General features: G+C 33.6%; 2 protein-coding genes across 6 annotated transcripts in view; one reads left to right on the top strand and one right to left on the bottom strand.

Moving 5' to 3' along the window:
* The window catches only part of MYEF2 (myelin expression factor 2), a gene marked incomplete at its 3' end in the record, with an annotated part of 35,367 nt that extends 29,539 nt beyond the window's left edge, over positions 1 to 5,828 (top strand). For all 4 annotated transcript variants that reach the window (XM_079125999.1, XM_079125997.1, XM_079125998.1 and 1 more), the window contains one exon: positions 5,665 to 5,828. In XM_079125999.1, coding sequence (XP_078982125.1) covers positions 5,665 to 5,828 — 164 coding nt within the window. The remainder of the gene's footprint in view (positions 1 to 5,664) is intronic.
* A 578-nt stretch (positions 5,829 to 6,406) lies between these two features.
* Positions 6,407 to 27,411, bottom strand: SLC24A5 (solute carrier family 24 member 5). 2 transcript variants are annotated; one of them, XM_079125994.1, is made up of 9 exons: positions 27,036 to 27,411; positions 26,153 to 26,332; positions 14,376 to 14,459; positions 14,186 to 14,289; positions 13,738 to 13,838; positions 11,846 to 12,129; positions 9,441 to 9,647; positions 7,226 to 7,327; positions 6,407 to 6,730 (listed from the first exon to the last, which is right to left on the bottom strand). In XM_079125994.1, the coding sequence occupies exons 1-9, from the start codon at positions 27,154 to 27,156 to the stop codon at positions 6,408 to 6,410; spliced, it is 1,506 nt and encodes a 501-aa protein (XP_078982120.1). In that variant the 5' UTR covers positions 27,157 to 27,411; the 3' UTR covers position 6,407. The 2 variants fall into 2 exon arrangements, with proteins under 2 accessions (XP_078982120.1, XP_078982121.1); XM_079125995.1 differs by having other exon boundaries at positions 26,252 to 26,332; positions 27,036 to 27,409.
* Between the last annotated feature and the right edge of the window lie 104 nt (positions 27,412 to 27,515).

The raw sequence follows: 27,515 nt of genomic DNA, 5'->3' as shown, positions 1-27,515 counted from the left end.
ATATTTGGAATATATCTTTAATTATTTTTACGGTCATGAAGGGATAAGTTTAGTGTACTTCCATAAAAATAGCCTTTGTGAGCCACTTGCAGTGATAATAGTATCTAGTGGGTTTTTACAGACCTTTATAACCTAACTCTGATACAGCTTTTATTGTTTTGTAATTATTTGTTCACATTTTCTTCCTTTTTTTGGGGGGGTACTGGGTATTGAACTCAGGCACTCCACCACATCTCCAGCCCTATTTTGTATTTTATTTAGAGACAGGGACTCACTGAATTGCTTAGGGTTTTGCTTTTGCTGAGGCTGGCTTTGAACTTGAGGTCCTCCTGCCTCAACGTCCCAAGCTGCTGGGATTACAGGCATGTGCCACTGTGCCTGGCCATTTTCTTCCATTTTAGATGGAGATCTTGAGGGCAAGAACTGTCATCTTTTTATCTACCACCTTTCATTGTCTCTGTACATATAATAAGAGTTTATGAAATGTTTATAAGTTAAGCATTCTGAGCAGATCTTCCATTTATTATTTATTTATTCATTCACTCTTTAAGCCTGCAAATATATTTTGGCAGTCTGCTAGGCATTTTGAAGGTGAAAAAAGTCATACCCCAGTCCTCAGAATGTATGGTGTGAATTTGTCCAGGATGTTCTTTCTGTTGGCTCCCTTTGTTGGTTGTCCTTTTATTTTGCACTAATTTTGAATTCATGGATGGAAACTTATTTTCATAAAAAAGTTGTTGAGACCAAATCAACTAGTAAATACAGCCAAGAGGAAGCAAAATAGTGAAGTTTTTTTCAAGGTGTTCATAGTCTTTAGGAGTAAATACATGTACCAGAATGAGTAAGTAGCTTGTGGTGGTGAATCCCATAGACCACAGAGAAATGAACATATTAGGGCCTTAGTGATTTGAGGAGCAGTGGTAGCAAGTATAGGTAATCTCTGTTCCTGTATTTTCAGTGAAAGTAAAGCAAAACCAAAAAACTCTAAATCAGATAAGGCATGTTAAGTAGTAGAAATGAGTAATAAGATAAAGAGCAAAGAAAACATGGCAAAAAAAGAAGTGAAAATGTAAGCAATATTGAGGTGACTGTTCTTTATCTTGTATAGACAGTTGTCCTTTTGAGGTCAGGTATAAACAAAGCTTCAGAAAACTTCTGGTTAGAGTAGCATTGTTTTGACATGAGAACAGCAATTGAAAGACATTTCCTGAGAGGAGGAAGTTTCCAAATCTACATTAGAAAAATTTTTGTGGGGCTGGGGTTGTGACTCAGTGGTAGACTGCTTGCCTGGCATGTGTGAGGTGCTGGGTTTGATTCTCAGTACCGCATATGTATGTATGTATGTGTGTGTGTGTATATGTATGTTCATTGATAACTAAAAAATATATTAAAAAATTTTTTTGTATTTTGGCTATATATAAAATAGTGATTAAATGATTATTTCTTGTTTCATTGTTTAGCTCTATTCTTCTATCCCTGTTTGATTAGTCTGTTTATAAGACTAATGACTTTCGTATTTTCAATTCTTTTCTAAGAGCTTCTGATATTTCTATTTTATTAAGGTAATACCACACTTATACAATTCCCTAGCATCTCCCCTATTTTTAACCTTAAATTGCATTGATAGCAAAGAAAATAAGTTATGACTGTCTAGAGTTAAATGTACAGATACTGACAAAAATAGATATTATCTGGCTTGTTTGAACCATCCATTTTTCTGTTCTCTTTTTTACTTTATATAAATCTTAGAGTTTTCCATTCTTAGTATGAAAAGTTTTTTTTAACTTGATACAAGCCAGTAATGGCCTCTTTGGCTTTAAAAGGCAGGGTTTTTGTTGTTTTCCAGAGCTTAGGGTGAATAAGTTAATACTTTTGCTTGCTTCTGAAAAAGAGACTATTCTTCCAAAGAATATCTTATAGTAAATGAACCCACTGGCAAGCCCCTCTGCTAATGAACTGTCTCTAGTAGTTAACTCACCTTGATGGAGCAATTATAAAGGCGGAGAAAATACTATATTATGGGTTGTATCACCTTCAAGATATCATTTTCTCAGCCTTTATAATTCAGGAAAAGTTTTCAGATCTCAAATATAACAGGAGGAGAAATAAGTAAGTCTAATTGCTGTTTCCCAGTTCCTCCTCCTAATTCCAGTAAGCCCTCAAAGGTCATGTTATTTACCCTGCCTTATGTAATGTGCATTTTTAATGAAATGCATAAGAAAGTTGAATATCAGTAAATTAACTGACCTATTCAGAGTTGGACCTCACATTAGTTCAGTTTGTGCACATTGTTCAGTTCACGTCGTTCAGTTAATGAGGTTAAACAGGTAGTCTTTCAGACTTGTTCCCCTGTTTCCTATATGCTTTAGCCATATTTTTGCCTTTTGCTCAGTATGATGCAGGACTCAAATTTTAGAACTGCAGTGCAGGGAAGGCCCAGTCTTAATTTTTTCCTTCTAGAAACCATGTAAACAAATATAACTTATTCTACAGGTTTCCATTGTGGAACATTTCTTTTTTGTGCTGGTTAATTGCATAGAATGGTGACTTGTGGTAGGTTTTACTGACTGCAACACTTACTGCTTCCAGAATGATTAGTGAACTTTGACTGTAAAATAACAGTAATAATAATGTAATAGTAAAAATAATAATAGAGAAAATTCATTGGTAGAAGCACTTTTCTTTTGTTGTGAAGAAACACCCAGTGTTTTTTGTGCCTTTTATCATGAATTGTGCTTTCTTATGGAAGAATGTCTGATTTCATTTCTTTCTTCTGTGGTTATATTATTGCTTTATTTATTCAGTAGATTTTATTGAATTATTTATTTATTTATAAATGCCTTAATTTGATCTTTTTTTAGATATGCTTTGATCAGCAATTCTGAAAGTATACCCTATTGATGTTAATAGACTGGGTTAAATAAAGTAGAAATTTCTCTTAATGTAAGATGAATAATGTTTATAGCTATTGTATATAACAGCAATGTGTTTAATCATGTTAAACACATTGATTTCTCTAGGCATACTATTTTGTCCTATACTCTTGCTAAAAGTATCAGTTTTTTTTTTTTTTTTTTGTTAAGTCCTCAGAGCATTTAAAAATTACCTGATTTCAATCAATTATATTTGAATTAAGTTTTTCTTTTGAATTATTTAACTTTAGAAAATACCTCAATTAGCATTTTTTTATGAGTGGAAAGAAAGTTGGAAAACTTAAACCCTTTTTGCTTCCATCCTACTCAGATTTTTTTTGGGTAGTCTTAACTGTGACACAGGTATCTGTGGGTCACACTAGATAACTGTAAAAAGGTTCAGCTATCTTAGCCGAGGGGTCTTGTCATCTAGAAAAGTGTCAAGATCATTTTGAGGTCATTGTGTGGTTCCCAAACTTAAGGGACACAGTTTAAGAGAATTTTTAAAAAAACAGAATCTTGTCCTGGAGGTGGAGAAACCGATTATACAATAAATAGTATATATTTTCCTTTGAAGTTTTCAAGATTTCTTCTTTGATTGAATACTACTGTTGCTTAAAAAAAAGTGTGGAATACCTAGGTTTAGAAAACCCCTTAATTTTTAGGTAAATTATAATGAAGAAGATTAATCTTATAGCCCTTAAATTCTCTACAATCCATTTCAAAATCACTGTAAAGAACTGCTATTTTCCAAAGTGTGCTTCTCTAATTAAACTTGTTTTTTTTCAGGTACAAGCTTTCAAGGTGTTATAAGGACTCGAAATTATACTGCATCTTTCTTAAAGATATTTGAATATATATTTATATATATGCTTATATGTGTATATGTGAATGTGTGTACATACACACACACATATCTGTTAAATTTATCTCCAAGTTTAATTCTGTATTCACTAGAAAGTGTGATTACTGTTTTTTAATTTTAAAAGATTTTTTTCATTTTACCAGTTGTAGGCTAAATATTATTTGGACCTACTTTAACCATTAAAATATGATTTCTCTGAAGAGTAGTCTGTTTTATAAAAACTTTGAGGGCACATCTAAGAATTATCTGACCTGTATTATAAGATTATGGTTTTAGCTTGTATGACTTTTTTATTATCTTAGACCATTTAATTAGTGCCAAGAAAGTGTGCAACTGATGACCAGTTGGATGCACCATCAAAAAATGTGGAAAAAGTTTTTTAAAAAATGCAGTGGAAAGGGGTGGATAAAAAAACGAAATAAAAATGTAGTTTAGGATGCTATAGATAAGGATCAAGATTTCAGCAGGAAAATAATTTTACCCCTGCATTAAGATTAAAAATTGATTCTCTCATCTGAAAAGGGCTCATGTAATTTTTTGAAAGGCTCTCTCTCTTTTTTTTTTTTTTTTTAAACCTTTCTTCTTCATTTTTGTCCCTTTTTAGAATTAAATATGCCTGGCTCACTGTTTTGTTGCCAGATTAAAATTAACTCATCGCTATAATATTTGAAGTCCTCTAGTTTGTTTTGACATATAGGTTAAGGGGAGGGGAATATTATTGTAGTCATATCCTAAATTTATGACCTGTTTGGATTGGGTCATATGCCTCCCAAGTTTGCCTAAGTATAGTCTTACTTTACATTTTTAAATTTATGTGTAATTAATAATTTCCCTCTTTTACTTTCACTAGTATTCTGGTTTAGATGATGAATTTCATGAATACTTTATATTTAGATAAAGGATATCAATTTACTTCAAATGCCACTTTAAAAAATATTTTTAGTTGTAGAAGGACAAAATATCTTTATTATTTTATGTGGTGCTGGGGATTGATCCCAGTGCCTCACACATACTTGGCTAGTGCTTTACCACTGAGTTGCAACCAGAGCTCTCAAGTGCCACTTTTCAGAATTAGCAGTGATATTAACTGTGTCAGGAACAATTGTCAAATGTCTGGTTTTTCTCCTTTTTTGAGAAACTTCTCTCAGGTTCTCTCTCCTTTTTATTAAATACTTCATTGTTTTTACTTTTATTAAATTTAATCTGTGTTCTCTTCAATAACTGCTTCCATAACATATATGATGCCATTCTTGAGATTTTTTCCTTGAGTTCAAATTGTGTTAGTGAATAAATGACTTTGGCATTGTGGTAAAAACAGAATTAATGGGGCTTTTTGTGGCCTGATAGAAATTAGATTTTTCAGCATTTACTTTTATTTGCATGAGATGAAGGAGCAAAATGAAGATAAAAGAGAAGGAAGATTAAGAATATTGGGCAGTGAGCAACTGTTCTAAAGACAATTTTGATTAAATGTATAGGTTTGTTTGGGGTCATGGTGAGTTGATACCTCATGCTAGCTAGTCTTTTTATCGCTTTAAAATTCATTCTAGGAATTAGGAATTTAACCCAAGTAAAACATAATTAAGTCCTAAGGATATTTATCCCAATTCCAATTTTTTCTGTACTAATATATGCATATATTAGTATACACATATTACTGTATATTAATTGTATTCAGAATATAAAATGAGAATATTATGATCATTTCTTTATGAATTGTATTATGTTCATAATATAAAATAATACTCAAGATTTATTTTTATATCATTAATGTTAATGTTTTAAGCCACATTACTCATCACTTCATTGGCTGAGGAATTTCAAATATGTATAGTAAAATGGAACCCATTTAAACTGATTAGTAATTCTGTAACTTTTCTTTTACAGGTCATGTAATGTTTGCAGAAATAAAAATGGAGAATGGAAAGTCAAAAGGCTGTGGAACAGTCAGATTTGACTCCCCAGAATCAGCTGAAAAAGCCTGCAGAATAATGAATGGCATAAAAATCAGTGGTAGAGAAATTGATGTTCGCTTGGATCGTAATGCATAATTTCAAACCACGGTTGGAACATTCCTTCATCTGTTTTGCTGAATCTACTAGTAAAAGTCAATTTTCAGTAATACTGTATGCTTACAAAAGCTGTAAAAATGAACTTCTAAAATTCCCACCAGCTTTTAACAGTATAATGTTAAAAATATACTGTGATTTTTGTTAATCTCAAGTTTGGGTTTCTAAAGACAGCAAGTCTGGTCATTCAGTTTAAATGAATGGTTATACTGTTTTTAATGAAATAAGCCATTTTCTTGTTGTTTTCAGTATGACATAGTAGTATTTGTTCTAGTTTCCCTAGCCTTTATCAGCTTATTGTAAGGTAAATGATAAATGGTTTTTTTCATAACTTGTGTTTTACAATATGTAATTATTCATGAAAAGAAAGGGCTCAGACAAATTAGGATGTGATTTTGGTTGGTTTTAAATTGCTTTTCTTTGGTGATAAAGAATTACTGTTAAGTAAGTTTTAGATTCTGAAGTTTAGGATGTTTTTATTTGACTTAAATGAAGAAATGGATTTTTCCTTCTCTACCACCCCCACCATTCACATTTTCCACATTAACACTATTAAGAATATCAATCTCCACAGCCCCTTATTTTATTATTTCCAATAATTCCGAGTTCATATAGAACTGATAATGAAGCAAGCCCCAAGTATAGTAATAGGCAGACAACTCCCAATCTTCTGTCTAGTTTCCAACCATTGAAGTGAACTGCTAAAAAAAGAAAAATAATGGAAATGTTTAGAGCGATGGTTATGTAAGTGAGTCCTCTGCTGTTGACTTCTACAGGAGCTGATTCATTTATAAATGCAGTTTTAATAAGCCAGGGAACACCTAGGCATAGCATATCAAACACATTGGATCCCACAATGTTAGACATAGCCATGTCTCCTTTACCTGCAAAAGAAAAGCATGTTGTTAAAATATGCATACAATACTGTGTTTCATTAATAATCTTTATAAGAAAAAAAACACTGGATACATTTTTGTTGTTGGTAGTTTTGGAAAATTGTTGTTAGAGCAAAAGTCTTACTGAATTTGTATTTTAAAATTTTTCTTGGGTTAGTATTTAAGTTTTAACATTTATTTAATAATGATTATCTTTATTTATTAAACCATTTTTCAATAAGATGTAGCTTACTTGTTGCTTTTCATTTTAATTTAACATAGGTAATTACCATTTAGTACACAATTCAGATAAATCATTTGGGGGATTAGATTGAATGAAATTAATTTGCTTTTAAATAATAAACTTGTCCCTTGAGTCACTTTTCTTTTTTTCTTCAAAGTATGGTACCGAAGAAATAAATATTTTTAACATTACCTTGACTCAAGTGTATTAAGCTAGGCTTAAAGAATGGGCACTGCAAGCATTAAGGACCCAGGTTTTACCTTTTCTTGCAACTAGCACACTTGCAACTGTATCTGGTATGCTTGTTCCTGCTGCTAATAGAGTAAGGCCCATTACTGTGTCTGGAATTTCTAGTGTTTCCCCTGTAAGAAATATAGATATTGCAAGTTATACATCTTACAGATTAGCTAACCACACTCTTTAGATATTTCAGCTATTTCCTCCTTGTTTAAAAGCAAAATAGGCATGTTTACATTTCTGAGCCAATGTGTATTTACTTAGTTTTTAGCTATCAAAATATTTGAATTGAGTTGGTAATTTGGGTAACCCGGGTAGTAGAGATTTTTAATGACATTTGTAAAGATATTTAGCAGCTGAAATTCTACCAATGAGAAATGTCCCCCATTTGGTATTTTTATAGAAGTTGTAGATGTTCACTGTTATCGGGGTTGTTGCTTACTTAATATATGCTAATGAGACTGATCATTTTCTTTTTTTAAAAAATATTTTCTTAAAGTTGTGAGAGTTAAGCCAACTATTTATAGTCATTTTTAAGCTATAAATGTGTTAACATGTATTTATTTTAAAAGTCCTACTTTAATGATATACCTTAATTTGGTGTTTTCTTTGGAAAAATCCATAAATCTTAGAAGAAAACAAAAACTTTTTGTTTTCTACCTCTTTCTAACAAAAGGTCCCAACTCATGAATACTTTTGTTATATTTGATGTCAGTTTAACATTTTTCAGGAATGTGCTCATTCTAGGAAACAAAACCAGAGGGTAGTTAAAATGTAACTAATTGAAAACAGTTTAGAATATTTTTTTCTCTTTCTTTTTTCCTCCTTATAATGCCAGTTAAAATAACTTAATTAGAAAGTAGCCTATTTCTTGCATGCTTATATTCTTGGTATTGGAATTGGTTGTTGATTTTTTGTTACTAGCTTTGCTTGAGTTCATATGTACGTAAATAACACTATTATAATCTTAGGGGCTGTTTTGTGATTGTTTACTTGATTTTGCTTTCTTCCTGTTTTTCTTTTATCAAATATGTTCTGACTGAGAAAATTTGGGTACATTTAATATGTAAGATAATTGGAGTTTTTCATTTTCTTCATTAAAAAAAGAAAAAGAAATATTCTGCTTTTTGCTAACATACTATTTTAAGACATACTAATTTGGATAAGTCAGGGGCAGCAAATTTGGGGTGTGGAAGACCCAGGGTAATTATTTAAACTATTCAGGCTGTATGGTTTCCATTGCAGTTATTCATTTCTACTAGTGTAGTGTAAATGCAGTCAGATGACATGTAAACAATGGGTCTGAATGTCTTTAGTAAAATTTTACTTATAAAAATAGGCTGGGTGATTTTGGCATACAGGCAATGGTTTGTTCACCTTTGCTATCAGTCAATTCAGATTAACTTTGTGGTTTTGTTTTTTGATTTTTTTTTTTTTTTTTTTTTTTTTTTTTTTTTTGGGTACCAAGGATTGAACCCAGAGGTACTTAACCTCTGAGCCATATCCCTAGCCCTTTTAATTTTTATTTTGAGACAGGGTCTCACTAAGTTTCTTAGGGCCTCAGGAAGTCGCCGAGATTGACTTTGAATTTGTAATCCTCCTGCGTTAGCCTCCTGAGTCACTTGGTTTACAGTGTTTGTCACCACACCTGGCTCAAGTTAACCTTTTTGAGAGACATTCCTAATATTTTGTCTGTGTTTATATTTAGTTCTTCATTTGAGAACCAGAGCAGATTATGGCCAAGTAGTAATAGTTAAAGTCTTAATCATGGAGATTGTAGAAATTTAAAAAGAAACTTCATTTTATATCCTTTCTGTCATTTTATGTTTAAAAGTAAAATAAAATATAATCTAGTAAAATAGCATCATTTTCTCAAAACACTGGATCTTTATTTTTCATTATGGAATAGAATTCAATATAGTTTACTGTGAATTCCTTGTAATGTGATTTAATTATTAGCATAATAGATATCCTGTTAATTTGGTTTAATTTATAAGATAATTTCTTGAACTATACCCCAAGCTTTATAGTAGTAAGAATATAGTTGATATGTAAGCTGGAATTCACAAAACCTGGATGATCCTGTTGTATTAATATTTAATCTCTCTGTAAATAACACTTATAACTCATTAATCTTGCTGACAAACAAGTATGCTTCCTAGAGTACTTTAAGTGAACATATGTAATTTGTTTTTACATGAAATTATTTTCTTGTGCTATTATACTTAAAATACATACCAGTTATTGTGACCATCCATACCAGGATATATGTAAATGCAGATATCCATAGTGCAGACATGAAAAAAGTTATCACAAAGTAGTTTTTCCAAAACTTTCTTCTGCAGTCTGGTGTTGTTAGAAAAAGTAATGTAATAATTGGAAGGGATAATACCCAAAATATTCTTTTTAAGTCTGCTTCAGGCATGTTGAAAACACTTGGTGGATCTGTTGTGGAAAAATTAAACAACTTTGAGTTTTCTCAAATGGCCAATTACATTGGAGATGCCTATTTAGAAAGCAATATTGAAATAAATTAGCTGTATCAGTTTTTAAAAGGCTATTTAAAACATTTGAATATCTCATTACTGATATTGCTGGCAAAAAGAAACTAACTGAAAGTTGAGGGCAGACAGTGATACTCAGCATTTCTTGATTTAGGGCTTTAAGTCCATCAAAATATCTTGGACAGTTCACTAAATATGTCAGAGACAATGTTTATAAAGGGGGAATTGGACATCTCTTGGTTTTCTACATTAAGAATTGTCCTCAGGGACTTTTTTGGGGGATTAACCTGGCTTCTACCCCTGCTATTTCATTTGCCTCCCTTTCTAATATTGATCTTGCCTCTGGCCTGCCTTATAATAATGCTTACTTAGGAAGTATAAAAATATTATAGCATAATCTTCTTACTGAGTTGTATGTTTTAATTCTTATTTTAAGTGGGTTTTTGGGTCCTTTTTGTAACTTACTAAATTTTGACTTGCCCACAATTCCTAGAAAAAAACCTTAAAAAGGGTTGGGGAGGTATTTTCATATGTATGTATATATGGAGAGAGAAAAGGAATTAGTATAAAATCTACAATGTAACAACTTACAACATTTGAGTATGTTCTTTTGGTCACTTTGTTTTAAGTTAGTGGAAGACAAGGATAATAATATATTGAATAAAAATGAGAATTCACTTTGAAATCATTGAAAATTTGTATGGCATTTACAAAATAATGTACTCAGAGCAAATTGCATTAAAATTAATGCTAGTAAAACAGCTCATAAAAACATTTTACCAAGCTTTAACCAATGTGGCATTAAGTAATATTAGATATAATTTCAATGTAATAAAAGAATTTGGACTTGTTCTTTTGAGTTTCTTGTTACAAAACTTAACTTAGAGATGTATATCTTATACCTTGAAGACTAGAAACTATAGTTTTTGTAAGAAGAGCAAGAAGTCACGTTTTATTTTTTTTTAAATGTTAGGATAAGTTCCCTTTAATCACTTAATTAAAATTAGAATCTGGTTTGTATAACCCCTTTTTAAAATAGTAACTTAAAATTACATATTTGTGGCCACAGCTGATTTTTACTATATGTAAAACATATACATATGTGTGTGTACATATACATTAATGTAAATGTTTCGCTACTGCTTCACATGACATGTTTAAACCTCAACAGTTTTTCCCACTCTAAACAAGCCTTTTTCCTGAATTCCCCCTCCTGTTTTTTTTTTTTTTTTTTTTTCTTTTTTTTCTCATTCAAGGTGAAAATCTTGGAGTTATCTTTGTTCCCTTTTCTGGCCCTATATAGTCCCTCTGTTGCCAAGTCTTAGTGAGACTTTTTCTACATTGTCTCACATCTGTTCTTTTATCCTTACTGCCCTGTATGTAGGCATCTGTTAAGCATGTCAGATGTTGTAATAACCTCTTAAACACCTCCCTAATATCTCAGATTTCAGTTCTTCTGTGAACATTATTTCAGTATAATATTCCTAAAGTACAGTTCTAATAATTTCCTTCTCAAACCTTCCAAGGTACAATGCTTACACAGCATTTAAGACTCTTCCTACCCCTTCTTTTCTACCCCATTTCTCATCCTACCCTAATCCTTTCTATCTACCTTTCATCTGTTTCCTTAATATGTACATACTTGATCAGACCTTTTGCTAATGTTGTTCCTTTGGCCTCAGTTCATAGAACATACTTCACTCTTCTCTCTACATCACTTATGTAATAAAGGTTTTAGTAGTTAATTACTGGTTATAAGATCAGGTCATTGAGTTAAAAATCTTACTTGTCCCATGAGCAATTTAAATGCTTTTTTCTTTGCTAATTTCCTATCTAGCCTCACTGAATTTTATACAATCTGTCCAGTTTATGAAACATGGTTATTTTTATGTTTGTGGTACTCGGACCTTCATTTTGTAGCTTTTTTTGGGGGGTGGGGGGTGGGATGTTTGTTCTTTAATTATGGAAGCTCCCTGAAGGCTGGGACTTTCTTTTCATAATTTCTGAATCTCCAGTGTTTTTTTATATAATAAGTACATAATACTTGCTAAATTAAAATGAGATTCTTAGTTTTTGTTTTTTGTTTTTGTTGTTGTTTTTAGTGGATAGACTTAATAATGGGAAGAATGTAGTTATTACCTTCAGAAACCTGACTAAGACCATGTAAACTTATAGAAAGCTGGGAATAACCAGAATCTTCATGAAATATTCCACTGTCAGTTCTTGATTGCCGACGAATGAACAGTTGGCCCTCATCTTCCCATTCCATCAATGTCTCTCGTTCACTTTTCTCTTCTAGAGCTTTGGCAAGACAAGTACAGCAACGACTGCATTTCTTTATAATATATTGGTTAATTTTAATATCAAAACACAGGACCAAAACATATAATCCATATACCAAAAGCAGTAAAGTTCCTTCATACCTATAAATTAAAAAGGAGAAATTTGTACTTTTAAATTAAAAGCAGAAGTCATTTTAGACCTTATAACTTCTGGTCAGTATCTTTTGATAATTTTCTGACAAAAGCAGCATAAGCACAATCAAAGATACTAGATATATTTTTGTAGATTTGTCCAAACTTGGTTTTGAGTGTTACAAATTCTTGGATAAAAGTCTTGACACTTTCAGTATTTAAAAAGGAGTATACATCTATTTTCTTCCAAATGTTAGGCATAAAAAATGCCTTGAAAATTGTCATTGGAGATCTTCAGAATAAAATTAATGAGTACTATTTTCCACCTCAGTTCATTGACAGTACATTTCCCCCAAATATATAGCAATTATAAAAGAACATAACATTTGTTAATTTATTTCAAATGTTCCAAATCAAGTTTTCTGGCATAGGAAATTTGGCTGGGGCTTTTCAATTTATTATGTAGAATTTTTTTTTGAATGATTTTAATGTATCTGAATTTGGCTTATATGCACAAGAAAATATAGTCTCTAAAACATAAGAGTTGTTTCCCTATACATGTGTTTCCTGCTTAACTGTGTTAATTCCATCACACTTGAACCATGCATTTACTTTTTATTTCATAAACCATGATCTCTTTATGCTACAAATGAAGGACCAGAGTTCTGGTGTCCCTAAATGAGGGAATATTCCTTAGCTTGCATAGTTTCACAATTCCTGTCCCTTGCAGATAACTGCTGAATTCCAGAGGATCCCTATTATGATATCAGGATGATTAACTTGGAAATTATCTTCTCTATTAGATTGTAAGTTTCTTGATAGTAGATATCATGCTGCATTGTAGTACTCTAGAGGAGCACCATTAACCTTGTTTTGTGTTTTTTTCTTATACTTTTTGGGAATTACACAATGTACATGTGTGGCCATGTGTTTTACATTTCTTTCTTTTATGATGCCTAGCATAATAATAAATCCTAGTAAATGCCTGGTACTTAATTTGAAAAAGTTTATAGCTGTTCAGTAAGTCACTTTTTTTTTCTTTCTCCATTTTCTTGTACCAGCTAGGCACAGAGAGATTACAGGGAAACAAATAATTTTTAATATTGACACCTAAACATGGTTGGTTCTTGGAGGAAGAAGCCTAAATGAACTGCTAAATGAACATCGGAGAGAAATTTGAAGGAATAAAGGAATTTTTATTTCCTCCATCATCTTTCTCCAGTCTTTTGTAACCATGGCCACTTCTATCTAAGGCTAAGTAAGCAATAACCTAGTAGAAGAAAAAGCCAGAAGTTGGGGCTTTTTCAGACAACAAAACTCGAGGTAATTAATAAATGTCAGCCAATGAGAAGAACAAAGAGTGGTGGTCTCCAGTGACTAGTGAGTGAAACAGGGAGGTTATGAGGTGACCAAAAAGAACTTGCAAAAGTAGGAGAACCCATCAGCAATTGTAATGAGGAAATTAGCCCAGAGACTCAACTGGAGTATGGTGTGGAAGTAGATAAATGAGAAGTGACTGACATGACATTTCTGAAAAAAATATTACTGAAGCATCAGATTTCATGAAGTCCTCTTTGTAATTGTTTCACATAAGAGTAACAATTATTTCAAGCTTACCAGTAAACTTGGTTGTCAAATATTATGCCAAAAACTGCTGCTACACTAATTGCATATGCTGCACAGTCTCTGAAAAGGGGCCAACATGATAGCGTTGAAACCTGTAAAATGATAGTTTGATTTACTGTTTTCATTATATTATAAGTAATTCAATTATAATGCCTAACATAAAACTAAAGCTGTTTGTATATTTGTAGTTATTGTTACCTTTTGCATATTGCTTAGAGAGAAAGGAATTTTAAAGAAAAATTGTTTCTAAACCTATACTGACTTTCATAAATTTGATCAAAAGCTAATTGTGGGTTAACTAAATTGAATAAATGTTTTTCTACTGATTAATAAATTTGATTGAATGCATTACTAATGCCTTGTTGTTCATCCCAGACAATAAAAAATTGTTTTTAGAACTTGTCAAGACAATTTTATTGAATAAAGTTTTCTTACGTACCACATTAGATAGCAAGCCACAGGCTGCACAGATGCCAAGGAGATTATAAATTGCAGATCCAAGAATGGTGCTAATGCCAATATCTCCCTTTGTGATAAATACACCTATGAACAAGATAGTGTAAGTTAGTGTTAACTTAAAAGAATAAAGTCACACTGAGTAAGCAAAAAGTATGAGGAGCAATATTTACCTAGGAAAGCAGTAACTAATTCAGGAGCTGAGCTACCCGCTGCCATGAAAGTTGCGCCTGCAACATCTTGAGACAATCCAAGGGCTGAAGATAAATGAAATTATTATTATGCCTGGTAAAGTGACAAATGAAAGGTTTAAAGCTCTAGCTTCATATAAGACCAATACTGATTTAAGCTGGGAAAAACATGCAGGTTTAGAAAATAAAGGGATCCACTGTTTTGCATTTTTTATGTATAACTTAATTCTGTAGAAGGAGTAAGAAGATCAAGAGACTTATTAGGAGGAACTGTATTGCAACTCAGTTTGGGGCTCATTTCCAACCCAGAACAGATTCTAGCTATAAGGGTGTAGGTAAGTAGCAGCAACAAGACTTTTGGGTGGTACTGGGAATTGAACCAGGGGAACTACTACAGAGAAACATCTCCAGCCCTTTTTCTGTTTTAAAACATGGTCCTGCTCAATTGCCCATGTTGGCCTTAAACTTGGGATCCTCCTGCCTCAGCCTCCCAAGTTGCTAGGATTGTGTGTGCCACCATGCCCAACCAAAGGATTTTTTAAAAAAAGTTTGAAAATATTCATCAAACTTGAAACAAGATCAAAGATAATAGTAGTTTTTAAGACCTATAAATGCAGCTTATTTGAACTTGTTCACAAGTTGACAATGTCAACATTGTCTAATTACAAATGAGAGGAAATTAAAAGCTCAATAAATAAGATTTAATACTGTTTAAGTATAGTGTATTGATTTGAACATGCCTGTTAAAACTTTAAGCAATATAAGAAAATACTATCATTCAAGTAATTCATGTGTATCCTTGATACTTAAAAACATGTCGGTCTATTAATTTGATTGACAGGATGAGAGTCTCAAGACAATTCTGACCTTTTCAGTGTTGCTGAGACACCTATATACTATGGTAAGGAAAAGAGAAGGCCATGATGAAGATTCAACAATACCTCCTTTGCTTTGGGAATGCTAAGATAATGCTTTATAGGTAAACTGAAAACTAGTCAATGCTAGATGTTAAATTAATCTTCCTAGGTTACAAAGCTGGTGTCAGTCAAAACTAGAATTCAGATTTCTTAGACGTGATGCTTACTCTTATAAATTCTTGATGATCTTAAATTAACTTTGTCTACTAAACCTGTAGGTTTTTGACAGTTGAGTTTTCCTGGAGCTCATATTCTGCTATGCTTAGTTCAGTCCCTGTCAGTATTTCCTTATCTGTGGAGACCATCACAGATTGTCTGCTCACAGCTCCATGTCATTTCTTTACTTCTTTGCTGCACATTGACATTTGACCTCAGAGATTCCTTTTTTGTTTGTTGGTGTGGCAGATTGAAATGCACAAAAATAAATTTCCATTCCACACGTCTTTCTAATTTCCACTTTCCTATTTAAAAAAAAAAAAAAAAAAAAAACCAAGGAAAAGGTAAAGTCTGTCTCCTGCTGAACTTGAATGTGTATTTATAACTGCTTTGGCTAATGGGGAATGACCATGGCAGAACCATTATATTTGAGACTTGGACATTAAAGATGATAAAATTTCCTCAGTTTCCTCTCTTGAGACATTTACTTTATAGCCCTAAACCTCCACATAAGTTCTTGAAACTCCCATACTGGAGTGACCTCATGAAGAGCCCATATAGAAATAGAGGTTTCATCCCCCGATTTGGAATCTTCCCAACCTAAGCAACAGATGTGAGCTTTCTAGATGATTCCAGACCTATTCTGACTACAACTATATGAGAGACCCTGAGAAGAACCACCTAGCTGAGCCCAATAAATTCCCAGAACTGAGAGGTAGTAAAAATGATTTAAGGTCACTAGTTTTAGGGTGATTTTTAAAGCAGTAATAATCACCTGGCTGTTATTTGTTCATTTGTTATATTTACCAAGTACTTACTATGCCAGATGCTTTTTTTTATGTGCTAGGAATATGGCAGTGAACAAAACAGACAAATGTTCCTGTTCATGAAGTTTTAATAGTAGAGGAAAGAAACAAGTTAAATATATGTTATTTTAGCAGATAAGTAGCAAGGAGTAAAGACAGGATAAGCTGAAAACTAGTCTGTGTCATTGAGGAAGGATTGAAAATTTAGATTGGGTAACCAGAAAAGACTGAACCAAGAAGGTTACTTAAGATTTTAAAGTGAGGAACCTGGCCACTTACACACTGCAATAAGAATATGCTCAACAGAATAAGTAGCTACAAAGGTTCTAAGGTTGAATCTATGTGTTAAAAAGAAGTTCAGTGACTGGAAGAAAAAGTGGGAAGAGAGTGATAAGTGAGATTAAAGGTAATGGATAGAACATGTAAGTCCTTGTGGATCTGAGTGAAGACTTTTATTCTAAAATCAATGGGAAGTACATGAAAAGTCACACACAAACTGCCTGCTGATACCAGCTCCATTCTTTAATTTTTATCCCTTGGGGTTATTTAGTCTCAGAAGCTCAGCCAGTTCTAGTCTGAGCCGTTTCACCACTTGATAAACTTAGGTTGTGAAAAGCTCTTTCAAGATAGTTGGAATTATCTAATTCAGGCCTTCTGATCTATTCTCCACTATTTTTACCTTTGACCAGGTCATTTGGTAAACATTTACCTGCAATAATTAATGAAGGAAAATAAATATTTGTGTAACATATTTTGCACTTCATAGCATTTCTTTTACTGGTTAGGGTGATAATATACTTATGAACCATATGTAATGCCTATATATAGTTGACCTTCCATTTCCATAGGTTTATATCCTCAAATTCAACCATCTGTGGAACAGACATAGTCAAAGAAAAAACTGCATCTGTAACAGAATTTTTCATCAATATTCCCTAAATAATAAACTGTAACGACTGTTTTGTATTAGGTATAAGTAAGTGATTTTGAAGTATATGGAAAAATGTATGTAAGTTATATGCAAATACTAGGCCATTTTATATAAGGGACTTGAGTATCCTCAGATTTTGGTATTAGAGGGATCCTAGAATCAATTACCCATGGATACTGAGGGATGACTGCATATCTTACATGTATATAATCACTCTAATCAGTATGTGTATATCATATATACAAATGCATATATTCTTATTATAACTCTTTGATGTGTAGTATGACCAACTGGTCATAAAATTTTGACAAAAAGACAAAGATTGCTTTGTGATTAATTTTTTTGAATGGAGTAAAATCTTATGGTATATGATCCACTCATACATATTATCAACTATGTTTAGGTGTGAGTGGTGGAATTTTTGTTTTATAGATAAACAGTTCTAGGGGCTTGGAATGTAGCTCAGTGGTAGATAACTTGCTTAGCAGGCATGAGGCTCTGGGTTTAATCTCCAACACTTCGAAAGATTGTGTGTGTGTAAAGAGAAATGGAGAGAAAGACAAGCCTTGATGACTGTGTGACAAAGGAGGTCACAGCATTCTAGATGGTCTGTTGGTTATTGTGTTTTTGTGTTAGCTTTTTGTTGTGACCAAAATACCTGACAAGAACAACTTAGTGGATGAAAAATTTATTTCAGGCTCATGGTTTCAGAAGTTCAGTCCATGGTCAACTGATTCTATTCTGAGCCTGAGGTCAGACAGAACATCATGGTAGAAAGGCATGGCAGAGGAAAGTTGCTCAGCTTATTGCAGCCAGGAAGAAGGTGGGTTGGAAAAGAGAGAGAAGAGCCAGGGACTAGATGAAGTCCAAGGCCATGCCCACAGTAACCTATTTCCTGTAGCTACACTTTGCTTCCTAGTTAGCACCCAGTAGCCCATTTAGATTTTCAGTCAAATGGATTAATTCACTGATGAGGTTACAGCTCTTGTAATTCAATCTTTTTACCTCCGAACATCGCTACATGCCTAACATATGAGCTCTTCAGTGGACATTTTTAGAACCAAACCATAACAGATTGCCCAATGACAATTTGGTGGTTGTGTGCGTTTTAGAGTTTCTGCTGAAAAACAGATCAGTTTTTATTAAACGTGAAAATATATGAATTAAAGAAATCAAGTCATGTCTCTGTTTCAAATACAAAAATAGGTATGGATGTGTGTGTTTTTTAAGAGTGAAAAAAGAAATAAGAAATGCTTGGAGCTCAGGACTCTTGATTCCAAAAGGGTCTTGTTGGGCAGGGTAGCGTAGGCCTGTAATCCCAGCTACTTGGAAGGGTTAAGGCAAGAGGACTGCAAGTTTGAGGCCTGCATGGGCAATTTAGTGAGACACTGTCTCAAATTGTTAAAAGCACTGGGGACGTAGCTAGGTGATAGAGTGCCTAGCATGTGGAAGGCTCTGGTTTCAATTCCTGGTAGCAAAAAGAAGCAAAAGTCACAGGGATAGTAAGGGTCTTAAATGTAGGGAGATAGGGCATAAACCCTGAGCCTATTCATTTTTATTTCACCATAGAAATCCAATATAAGAATGGTGCTTAGGCAGGCCAGTTATAACCTAGTGGGTGATTGAACTATTTTTTTCCCCCCCCGTTTCATAGCACTGGCACCATAACTGTCCCTATTCACTCTTTTTCTAGGGGGGGAAATGAGTGTCAGGAATACTTTGGAAGTTTTCAAGTATATTCCAGAGAATTTGTAAATTTATTGCTACTAGTTATTATCATGAATTGTCTTCTTTAATCAATTCAGGGCTAGATAATTTGTAGATGAAATTGAGAAATAAGACACTTTTTCTTGAAGTAATGGTCCAAAGTTGGTGCAGTTAAAGACTGATTAATCTTTCTTTAAGGCTAGCTTCATTAGAAAAATTGAATTTCAAGAGAGAGAAAAGGTGATCTATTGGGCCATTGCAAGGCAGGAAAATAGGAGACCCATTAGAACACTTTCAGTCTCAAAAGGCAGTAAGAATAAAGATTGTTTCTATTCACTGGGCTCTAATTGAATTATGAAAGGAAAGATTGTGTATAGATGGATGACTAAAACTTCAAAGATATTTTAGCAAGTTATATCTTAAGGTTCTAAGAATATTTTGTAAAATGGTTTATACCTTTGAACTTTAGAATAGATTGGCTTTGTCTTCCTCGACCTTTGGGTAGCATTTTTCTCTGCTATAGTTTATTATTAAGTATAAATTGTTCTGTTTTGTTTTTTTTTTTTTTTCCGCCTCCATGGCTATTACTCTTTTCTCCCCCCACTCCCACTTTTACTGTAAAAGGATAATCAAATTTCCTTCAAGATAAGAGTAGATAAAGTTTTCTTTATAGGTTTAGATACCAACACATTATTTATATAAAGTACAACTTCATGGTAATGAGCTGATTCTTAAAATTCATCAGACTTTCTCTTAAGAAGTGTGTCCTCTTCTGTAATGCTGTGTTGGAAAGTTTGTAACAGTTTTTGAAAATCTCCTTCTGTATGATATAGTGGATAAAATATTAAACTAAAATTAAGATGTGAATTCTGACCCTGCCAGTAATTTGATGTGAGATTTTAGTTAAGTCATTTAGACAAGCCTCATATTTTGCTATCTGTAAAACAGGAAGGTTGTATTACACAATCTTTAGGTTATCTTCTAATTTTTTCAATCTTATAGATTGAAATGCACTCTATGCCCTAAAAGTATGCCTACAGTTTGTTTATCGTTAAATTCCATTTATGATTAAAAAATCTAATGTCAGATTATTGAAAATTTGAAAAATGAAGGGGAACAATGGAGGAAGAATCATTTATACTATTAAGCACTGTGTTTTAACCACTACTATCATGTATTTTCAGTCCTTTTAAATCATACATTTTAATATAACCATACGCTACACACAATTTGGTATCCTCTGGTACAATTTCAAAAAGCCTGAAAACTTTCATGCTCTATAAATGAAGTAGAATATTGAAAACAATCAAAAGTCATTCAACTTCAGTGACTTTAATGTATAGTCATTCTGAGTAATTCTATCTAATGTCCAAATAAAGTATAACAACAAAACGTATTTTTTTAATGTTTGGCAGAACTAGTTTTGAAATTAATTTCAAATGTATTTCTATAAATCTTTTTTGTAAGATCAGCATCATTGGTACAAACACCTGGCTTCTCAATAATATATAATTGTGTGTGTATACTCTCTGGTGTTTTTAACAATAAATAATAATAGGATTAACATATTTACCATCTCATATTTTGTGTGAGCTATGCAGGAAGTAATTCTGAAACACCTATATAATGCTTTTAAAGTTATAAGTCCACTGAAAAAGAAGGCCCTCCTACATACAATCCAACAGCTATAACATTACAGTGGATTCACGCCTATCCCACCTCTGCCCTTGCTCAATCATAAAGCACACAGAAAACACTTTGTCTCCAGTCGTCACTGGAAACTTGATCTCTTTGACACCAAAATGCTTTTTTTTTTTTTTCCTCTTCATTTGGGGCAACAATGATTAATACACAGCTAATATTACTGTTAAACTAGCTCTGAATATTTTGGTAATATACCTGACTACTTAGCATTTCGATCTATTCTCCTGATATAGATTCAGATGCAATCAAAGGGACTACTATTTAGATCAGAGAAAAAAGAACAACAAAGAGAATGAAATGCTCTTAGGACGCTGAGTGCCCATGTAGCACTGAAGAAGCACTATCCTTCGTCTTTGTTCTTTGGGAAAGCTTTTGCCTCTGTAAATATCATGAGGATTAAGAATCAAACAATCCCCTGAAACTGTAGGCTATCCAAATGTCATAGTCATAGAATTATTTGACTCTCCACTTTATCAATTTAAAACCAATTCTGGAATTAAATCTTGCATTTCTTATTGTCTGTTTTTGAAACACAAAGTAAAACATAAGCACACATTATTCCGCTCTCCAAAGATTCTCCACATTATCACAGATGATTCAGCAAGCACATCATCACAAAGATTTAGAAAAATGTGTGAAAAGTCCCGAGTCAATAGTACCACATATAAGGTGGTAACAGTACCACAAGATATTGTGACCACCTTCACAAGCCACACATGAGAATCTTAGATAAAGTTTCAAAAGTCAGGCTCATGTGAATAACCTTTTCTTCCTTGTCATTTGGAATCCTTAGCACTCTATCTGGCTCTTACACACGCATACCTGCTCCTCAGAGTATCCACTAACTAACGGTCTAGAGTAGCACAATTGGTGGGAATGAGGGAGGTCCTTAGGGTTTTTCCTTACCCCATTGCCTACCTATTTCTAGGCTCTTGGCTCTAACTTGGTCTTCCATAATGTCCTTCTCTGATTGCATCTTCTATCTCCTTTTCCAAAATCTGTGTCTTATCTCTAACCACAGAAGCTCGTTCTTTTTGCCAAAGTTAAAACACTGTGGACAACTACAGTGTGATATATTTTTTCCTCTACAATGTGGAGTAATTTCACTTTAACCCTCTGTGTTCAAAGAATCACCATCAGCTTTCTTTCATACAGAACCTAACTGAAAAAAGCAGCAGTAGAAAACAGGATTGGAAGAAAAGGAGTATTGCAAGCAATAGCATTTTTTTTTTTTATAATGGTTTCACACAATTAAGATCATGGCAAAATAGTCTGCCCAGCAGAGATGGGCAGCATGCTTTCCGAGGGTTGAAGTGTGAAGGAGAGATGGTGTGACTTTTTTGATCATTAGTAAAGAGAAGAAAAAAATTCTTGCTGGAAGCCTCTAGTGGCAGTAGCTCAAGGAGAAATTGCCAGATAACCATATATAGGTTAGAGCACCTGTGTGACTGAGCTGGGGCCCTGTCAGGGTGTCAACAAGAACTTCTGCCCTCCACTATTTTCGGCTCATCCCCTGCATGTAGATTCCATTGCTGAGCCTCTTCTAGTCTTGCCTTTCTAAAAGATTCTACTTCACTGCTGACAAAATGAGCCATTGTGATGGTTGAGGAGGAAGTAGTGGGGTGGTGATAGGGCGGGTAGCACAGGGACCTGCTAATTCTTCCATTGTATTCTTGGTTGAAACTATTATCATGTACCCCCACAGGAAATCATTACTTCAAGTGATGATTAGGTTCCACAGTACCGTACTAAGATCTCATGTGCATTTTAGACAAAATATTTAGACCTGGGAACCTAATTATTAAGAGGTGTTTATAATGTAATTTATAACCCTGTTCAGGTTGCCAAAAGTCTAAACTGATTCTCTTAAATAATTCAGTGTATTGTCTTTATTTTATATTGTATTTCCTCTGTTCTTACAAAGTTTATTTGATATATGTTTTTGTCAAAATTTTCAGTGCCCTTGGGAAGAAAACCCATTGTAAGGTTGTTCAAATAGAACAGGTCTTCTGAAACAACCGTTTTACAGAGGCTAATCTCAAACAAGGATGTGTAGAATTATATCACATAGCAATTGAACTCATGCTTGAGTTTTGACATTAGAGAGATGAGGACTCTGCTGCATATTGGCTGTGTGGTCTTGAGAAATTACCCATCCTCTCAGCCTTGCTTATCTCATCAGTAAAACCAATATGTTAGTACTTACTCTGTAAGGTTTTTGTGAAGGCTGAATGAAACCATAGCTGTTCACACATATATGCGTACATATTATGCTGGATCTTCCGTAATTGTATCATAATAAATAGATGACTAACGACATTCCAGTAAATTGGGAGACTCTTTAGTAAACTGTTTTGAAGATTATATTAATAATTATTAGGTGACAAAATGGATGAAATTATTATGACTCAGTACTCATTAAGAAACTATGGGGACATGTGACATATTTGCAGACTTCTGAAGTGAGTTTCTATGGATGTAAATAAGTTGTAGAGGTTTGTTATTGCTGATGTCATAATTTGAATGAGGCCATGCTAGGCCTCGAAAAGAGAAATGACAGAATTAATATATAAGCATTTAAAAATGAATTGAGCGAACACTATTTCTATTTCAGTTTGTTGCTAGGATTTTCGATATTCAGAAACCAGGGTCAATTCTTAATGACTGAAGAAGATTTGGCAGTGGTATCAGCATCCATCAATCACACATTCATAATATCTACTATATTTTATGGCAGTGATTTGCTTGAGAAATGCATTTTTACTGATGGTGCTTCATAGTAATTCCACATGTGGTATGATGAAAATCATTTCACAGACAAATCTTTTAATGAAGATTATTTGAAGACATAGCTATATTTTAATGTAGTGGCTTCTTCTGCATGGCTAGCAAAGTTTTTTAAAAAAATTTTACCACTCCTAAAACAATTTTTTATAAATAAAATTCTCAATTTTTTTGTATTCTCAATTTTTTTATAAATAAAATTCTCAAAAATTCTAAAATTCTTTCAGTTCTGTCCTTGCTGAGTATAGTCATTGTTTAGCATGCATGTAATACATTTTAATTTAAATTACTGTGTTGTATGCAATTAGCATTTTTAATTTTTACTTTTTTATATTTTTCTAATGTGTTGTACTGACACAAGAATGAACAAAATAGGCTATTAGAAATGAGTTGGGATTACAGAAAAAATATATGCACACTCAGCACACACATACACTCTCACTTATATTCTATAGCAAGAGAAGTTTTTAGTGGAAGAAATAAATGTAGAAAAAAACTACAAGAAGAAAATATGCATGATTTTTGGAATCTAGGATTAAAATGATTTAAATGTAAAACCAAAAGAAGAATCATAAAAGATGTACAAATTTAAAATATTTAATTTTCAATGTGATAAAACACACAAAATATAAAAGCAAACAATAAACTATGGGAAATCATCTGATATAAAATTGTACTAGAAAAAGTTTATATATGACTTGGGCATGGTGGTGCACACCTGTAATCTCAGCAGCTGGAAGGCTGAGGCAGGAGTACTGAGAGTTTAAAGTCAGCCTCAGCAACTTAGTGAGGCCCTAAGTAACTTGGCAAGACCCTGTCTCTAAATAAAATATAAGAAAGGGATGGGTTTGTGGCTCAGGCCTCTGGTACCCCAAAAAAACCAAAAAGTTTATATATGAAATATCAATAATAGACAAATACTTTCCAATAGAATATGGGTAAAATACCCACAAAACAAGACCACAACTGTCAATAAGTGTATAAAATACTCAACCCCATAAATAAATATAAATTTTTAAAGATAAAATTCTACCTTAATTGACAAAGATAGTAAAAGTGATACTCATTGTTTTCTGGAATGGATGTTATGCATTATGAAAGCTTAAATTGGCACACCATCTGTGTAATACATTTTGGCAATATAGATCATAAGTCTTAAAATATGTATAGCTCTGCTTCCTAATCAGAAAATGGTTAGAGAATGCAGAGAATTTCTAAGTGTGGGCATAACTTTATTTAAAACAAAAGGAAATTTATGTCAAATCAAATCTTCAATGAGAGTGATAGTTTTAAAATGATAAATTTCTACTGTGTGTCTACAATAAGTAAAAACCATGTTTGGTGCTCACATCATTTCATAGAATTTGGATTGTAATGCTACCATTGAAAATCATGTTTTTGAAGTATAGAGTGAGGAAAAGACCCCAAACTCTGTGTGTGTGTGTGTGTGTGTGTGTTTGTGTGTGTGTGTATTTATAAAGATTTAAAAGATTGAAAGGAAATACCTTACAAGATCTTGGGATAATGGAAATATAAGTGATTTTACCTTTTATTTCTATATCTCTTGTATTTTATTTAAGTAAAAACAATTCATTAAAGAAACTATAAATGTCAGTGTAAACTGTAGCAGAAATGTAAGAAAATACGTATTTGCATCTACTTAGGTTAAATAGTAATTGGAATAAACTTTTTTTTTTTTTTTCATTAAACAAATAGGGGTTGTAGTGCTTCTACTATTGCCAGGCACTGTTTTAGGTCCTAAGGATACTGCTCTACTGCAATAAACAGGAGAGAAAATAACTTGCCTTGCAGTTCAGCAGGTGTTAGAGATGGGGCAATGGGAAAAGGGAGAATTTACTTTCATGCTCTTTCCCTGTGTGAAGAAATGAAATGGTAGGTCACAGGATGTGCAGATGCACATGCACCCATGTGTGTGTGTGTTTGATAAAGGTAAGGATGCTGTTGTTGTTTGTGCTGTCCTATGAATATAGAATAGAAAACTCATCCCTTTGCTGTGATGTAAAAGTGCTTCACATATTAAACTAACAAAGCAGGAGACTGGAAATGCTGTTAATTTTGTTTATATGGTATTAAACATCACTGATACCCTGATTTTAGAGATGAAGGTCTATACTCAGGATTCTGGGCAATGTACACTGCTGGAGGAATAGAACTCAGGCTTGGACTAACTGATTTTATTTTCAATAGCCAGTAATGAAGGCAACTTTTTAATAACTGAATTCACAATTATCTGATGCCTGAGGCCAGGTTACATAGGATGCAGGATTTTTTTTATTGGTTCTTAAATAGCAGTTCATTTTCTTAATGGAAGGATGCTGGGAAAGGAAGAGGGTGAGGGTGGTCCATAATTATTTTGTTTATCTTTTAAAGAAGTTATAGTGGTCTTAGAGTAAAAATGAAAAAAAAGTTTTCTGAAGTTTAAATGAAAAGTATTAGGAGTTCCATTTATTTGCAGTTCACGCCAAGTACATAGATGTGAAAGCCTGAAACAGTTGTTGTAACAGCCAGTCAGGCAGTGTAGTATATAAACAGGAAGTTTTTATAGATAGGCTGTGTAATAGTAACTGCTAGGTACTAACTCTGCTTTCTGCTGCATGTAACTACCAGTAGAAACCACATTTGACTAGTCGCTTAAAAAGCAGGACCCCATGACATAGAAGTTAATGCTCTGCAACCAGTTGAGCCTGACACAATGTTTCTGGAAGGTCCTAAGGGAATTCTCCAGTCACTTACATTCACTGATGATTTCCAGGGAAGGCAGGAAGTACTCGTCACAGACAATCGACACGGCCATGAACATGTAAAGGATAATCAGGAAGTAGATTATGATACCTCCATCTGCACGCTCTTGTTTGGTGAAAAACCCTTCAGGAAACTCGGACGATGGAGAAACAACACATTGGGTGCCATTTCCTGGGAAGGATTAAGGAGGTGAACATTTGAAGAATGTTAGAGTCACACATCTCAAGTCTACAAAAAGCATTTCCTTAAGAAAACTGGGATATTGGTGTGGAATTTTAAGAACCCAGTGAAAATGCATAAAACACTTCTGAATATGATGTAGCTGTGCATCCTTGGAAGATTAGCCTTTGGATTGGAAAGAGATCCTTTAAAGACATAAACTGATGACGGTGGAAGAATTAAAAGAAATTATTAAATCACTCCTCCATGTCTCTTCCTAAGAGGGATTTCTGAAATTTTCTCACTCCCCAAGTAGAAACCGTGCTTCTGATGAATAAATATTTCTAATAACTGTACAATTTCATTTTTTTTTGTTTCAGAGACCAAGTTGTCCTTGGGCCTCCAAAGAATCCTTTATTGTTGCCAAGAGTGTTTTTAGGATGAAAGCTTTTTGTTTTTGTTTTTTCATGATGAAGTCTGACAATAAAAACTGGAGGCTTGCCTACTTTTTGATCTCTGTGAATTACTTCAGAGCTATCTTTAAGAACTTATTGGAGGAATCAAACATATTTGATATCCTTCCAAATGCTAATAATCAGAGCAAGTACAGGGATGCATAAGCAAAAGCAAATCAAGGGAACATTTTCCTCCCTATCCCTTCACGTAGCTGTGGTAGCAGAAGCAGCAGGGGTAACTGACCGCAATGTCCACCTACCTGTGGCTCTTGGAAGACGCTGGGGCAGAGAGGCCCCTGGGAGAGGCCGGTGTGCAGTGGCCCAGATGATGCAGAGCAGCAGGGTCCTTCTTGCCCATGTGAAGCCCCCTTTTGTCTGCATTTCTGTAGTGCTTTTTCTGCAGTGTGCAGCTTTCGGAAGGGAGAAAAGGAGGATTATGCTGGATCATGTGAGGACTCTCCTTCCTGCCCAATGCCTGCCCAGGGCACATCTCAGCAAGGCCAGCACAGAGGGTGATGGGAGCCAGCCAAGCTTCTCTGATCAGGAGACACGAGCCCCAGGGAGGCTAGAGGAGGTAGGCAGGAAAGCAGATGAGCATTGTCTGCAGCTGTTCCTGTGGCCCACACTCTCTGAAGGCAGACCCAGGCAGCCTGCACTTTATGAAAATACACATTTTTATTTAATATTTTCATAGTGGTACTTCTTTTGACTTTCTCTAGGTTTTTAAAGACCTGGTTTGC

Source organism: Sciurus vulgaris (genome assembly GCF_902686455.1).
Source record: "Sciurus vulgaris genome assembly, chromosome: 2".
NCBI lineage: Eukaryota > Metazoa > Chordata > Mammalia > Rodentia > Sciuridae > Sciurus > Sciurus vulgaris.
This window is presented reverse-complemented; position numbering and strand designations above follow the sequence as displayed.

What these genes read in the sequence shown, in the direction of transcription:
- SLC24A5 (XM_079125994.1), bottom strand. Translation starts at nt 27,156, where the DNA reads ATGCAGACAAAAGGGGGCTTCACATGGGCAAGAAGGACCCTGCTGCTC. An exon ending in CCTGGAAATCATCAGTGAAT is followed by an intron (nt 14,460 to 26,152) that starts GTAAGTGACTGG and finishes ATTTATCTTCAG; the next exon opens with CCCTTGGATTGTCTCAAGAT. An exon ending in TCTTAGTCAGGTTTCTGAAG is followed by an intron (nt 9,648 to 11,845) that starts GTAATAACTACA and finishes TTTCCACAACAG; the next exon opens with ATCCACCAAGTGTTTTCAAC.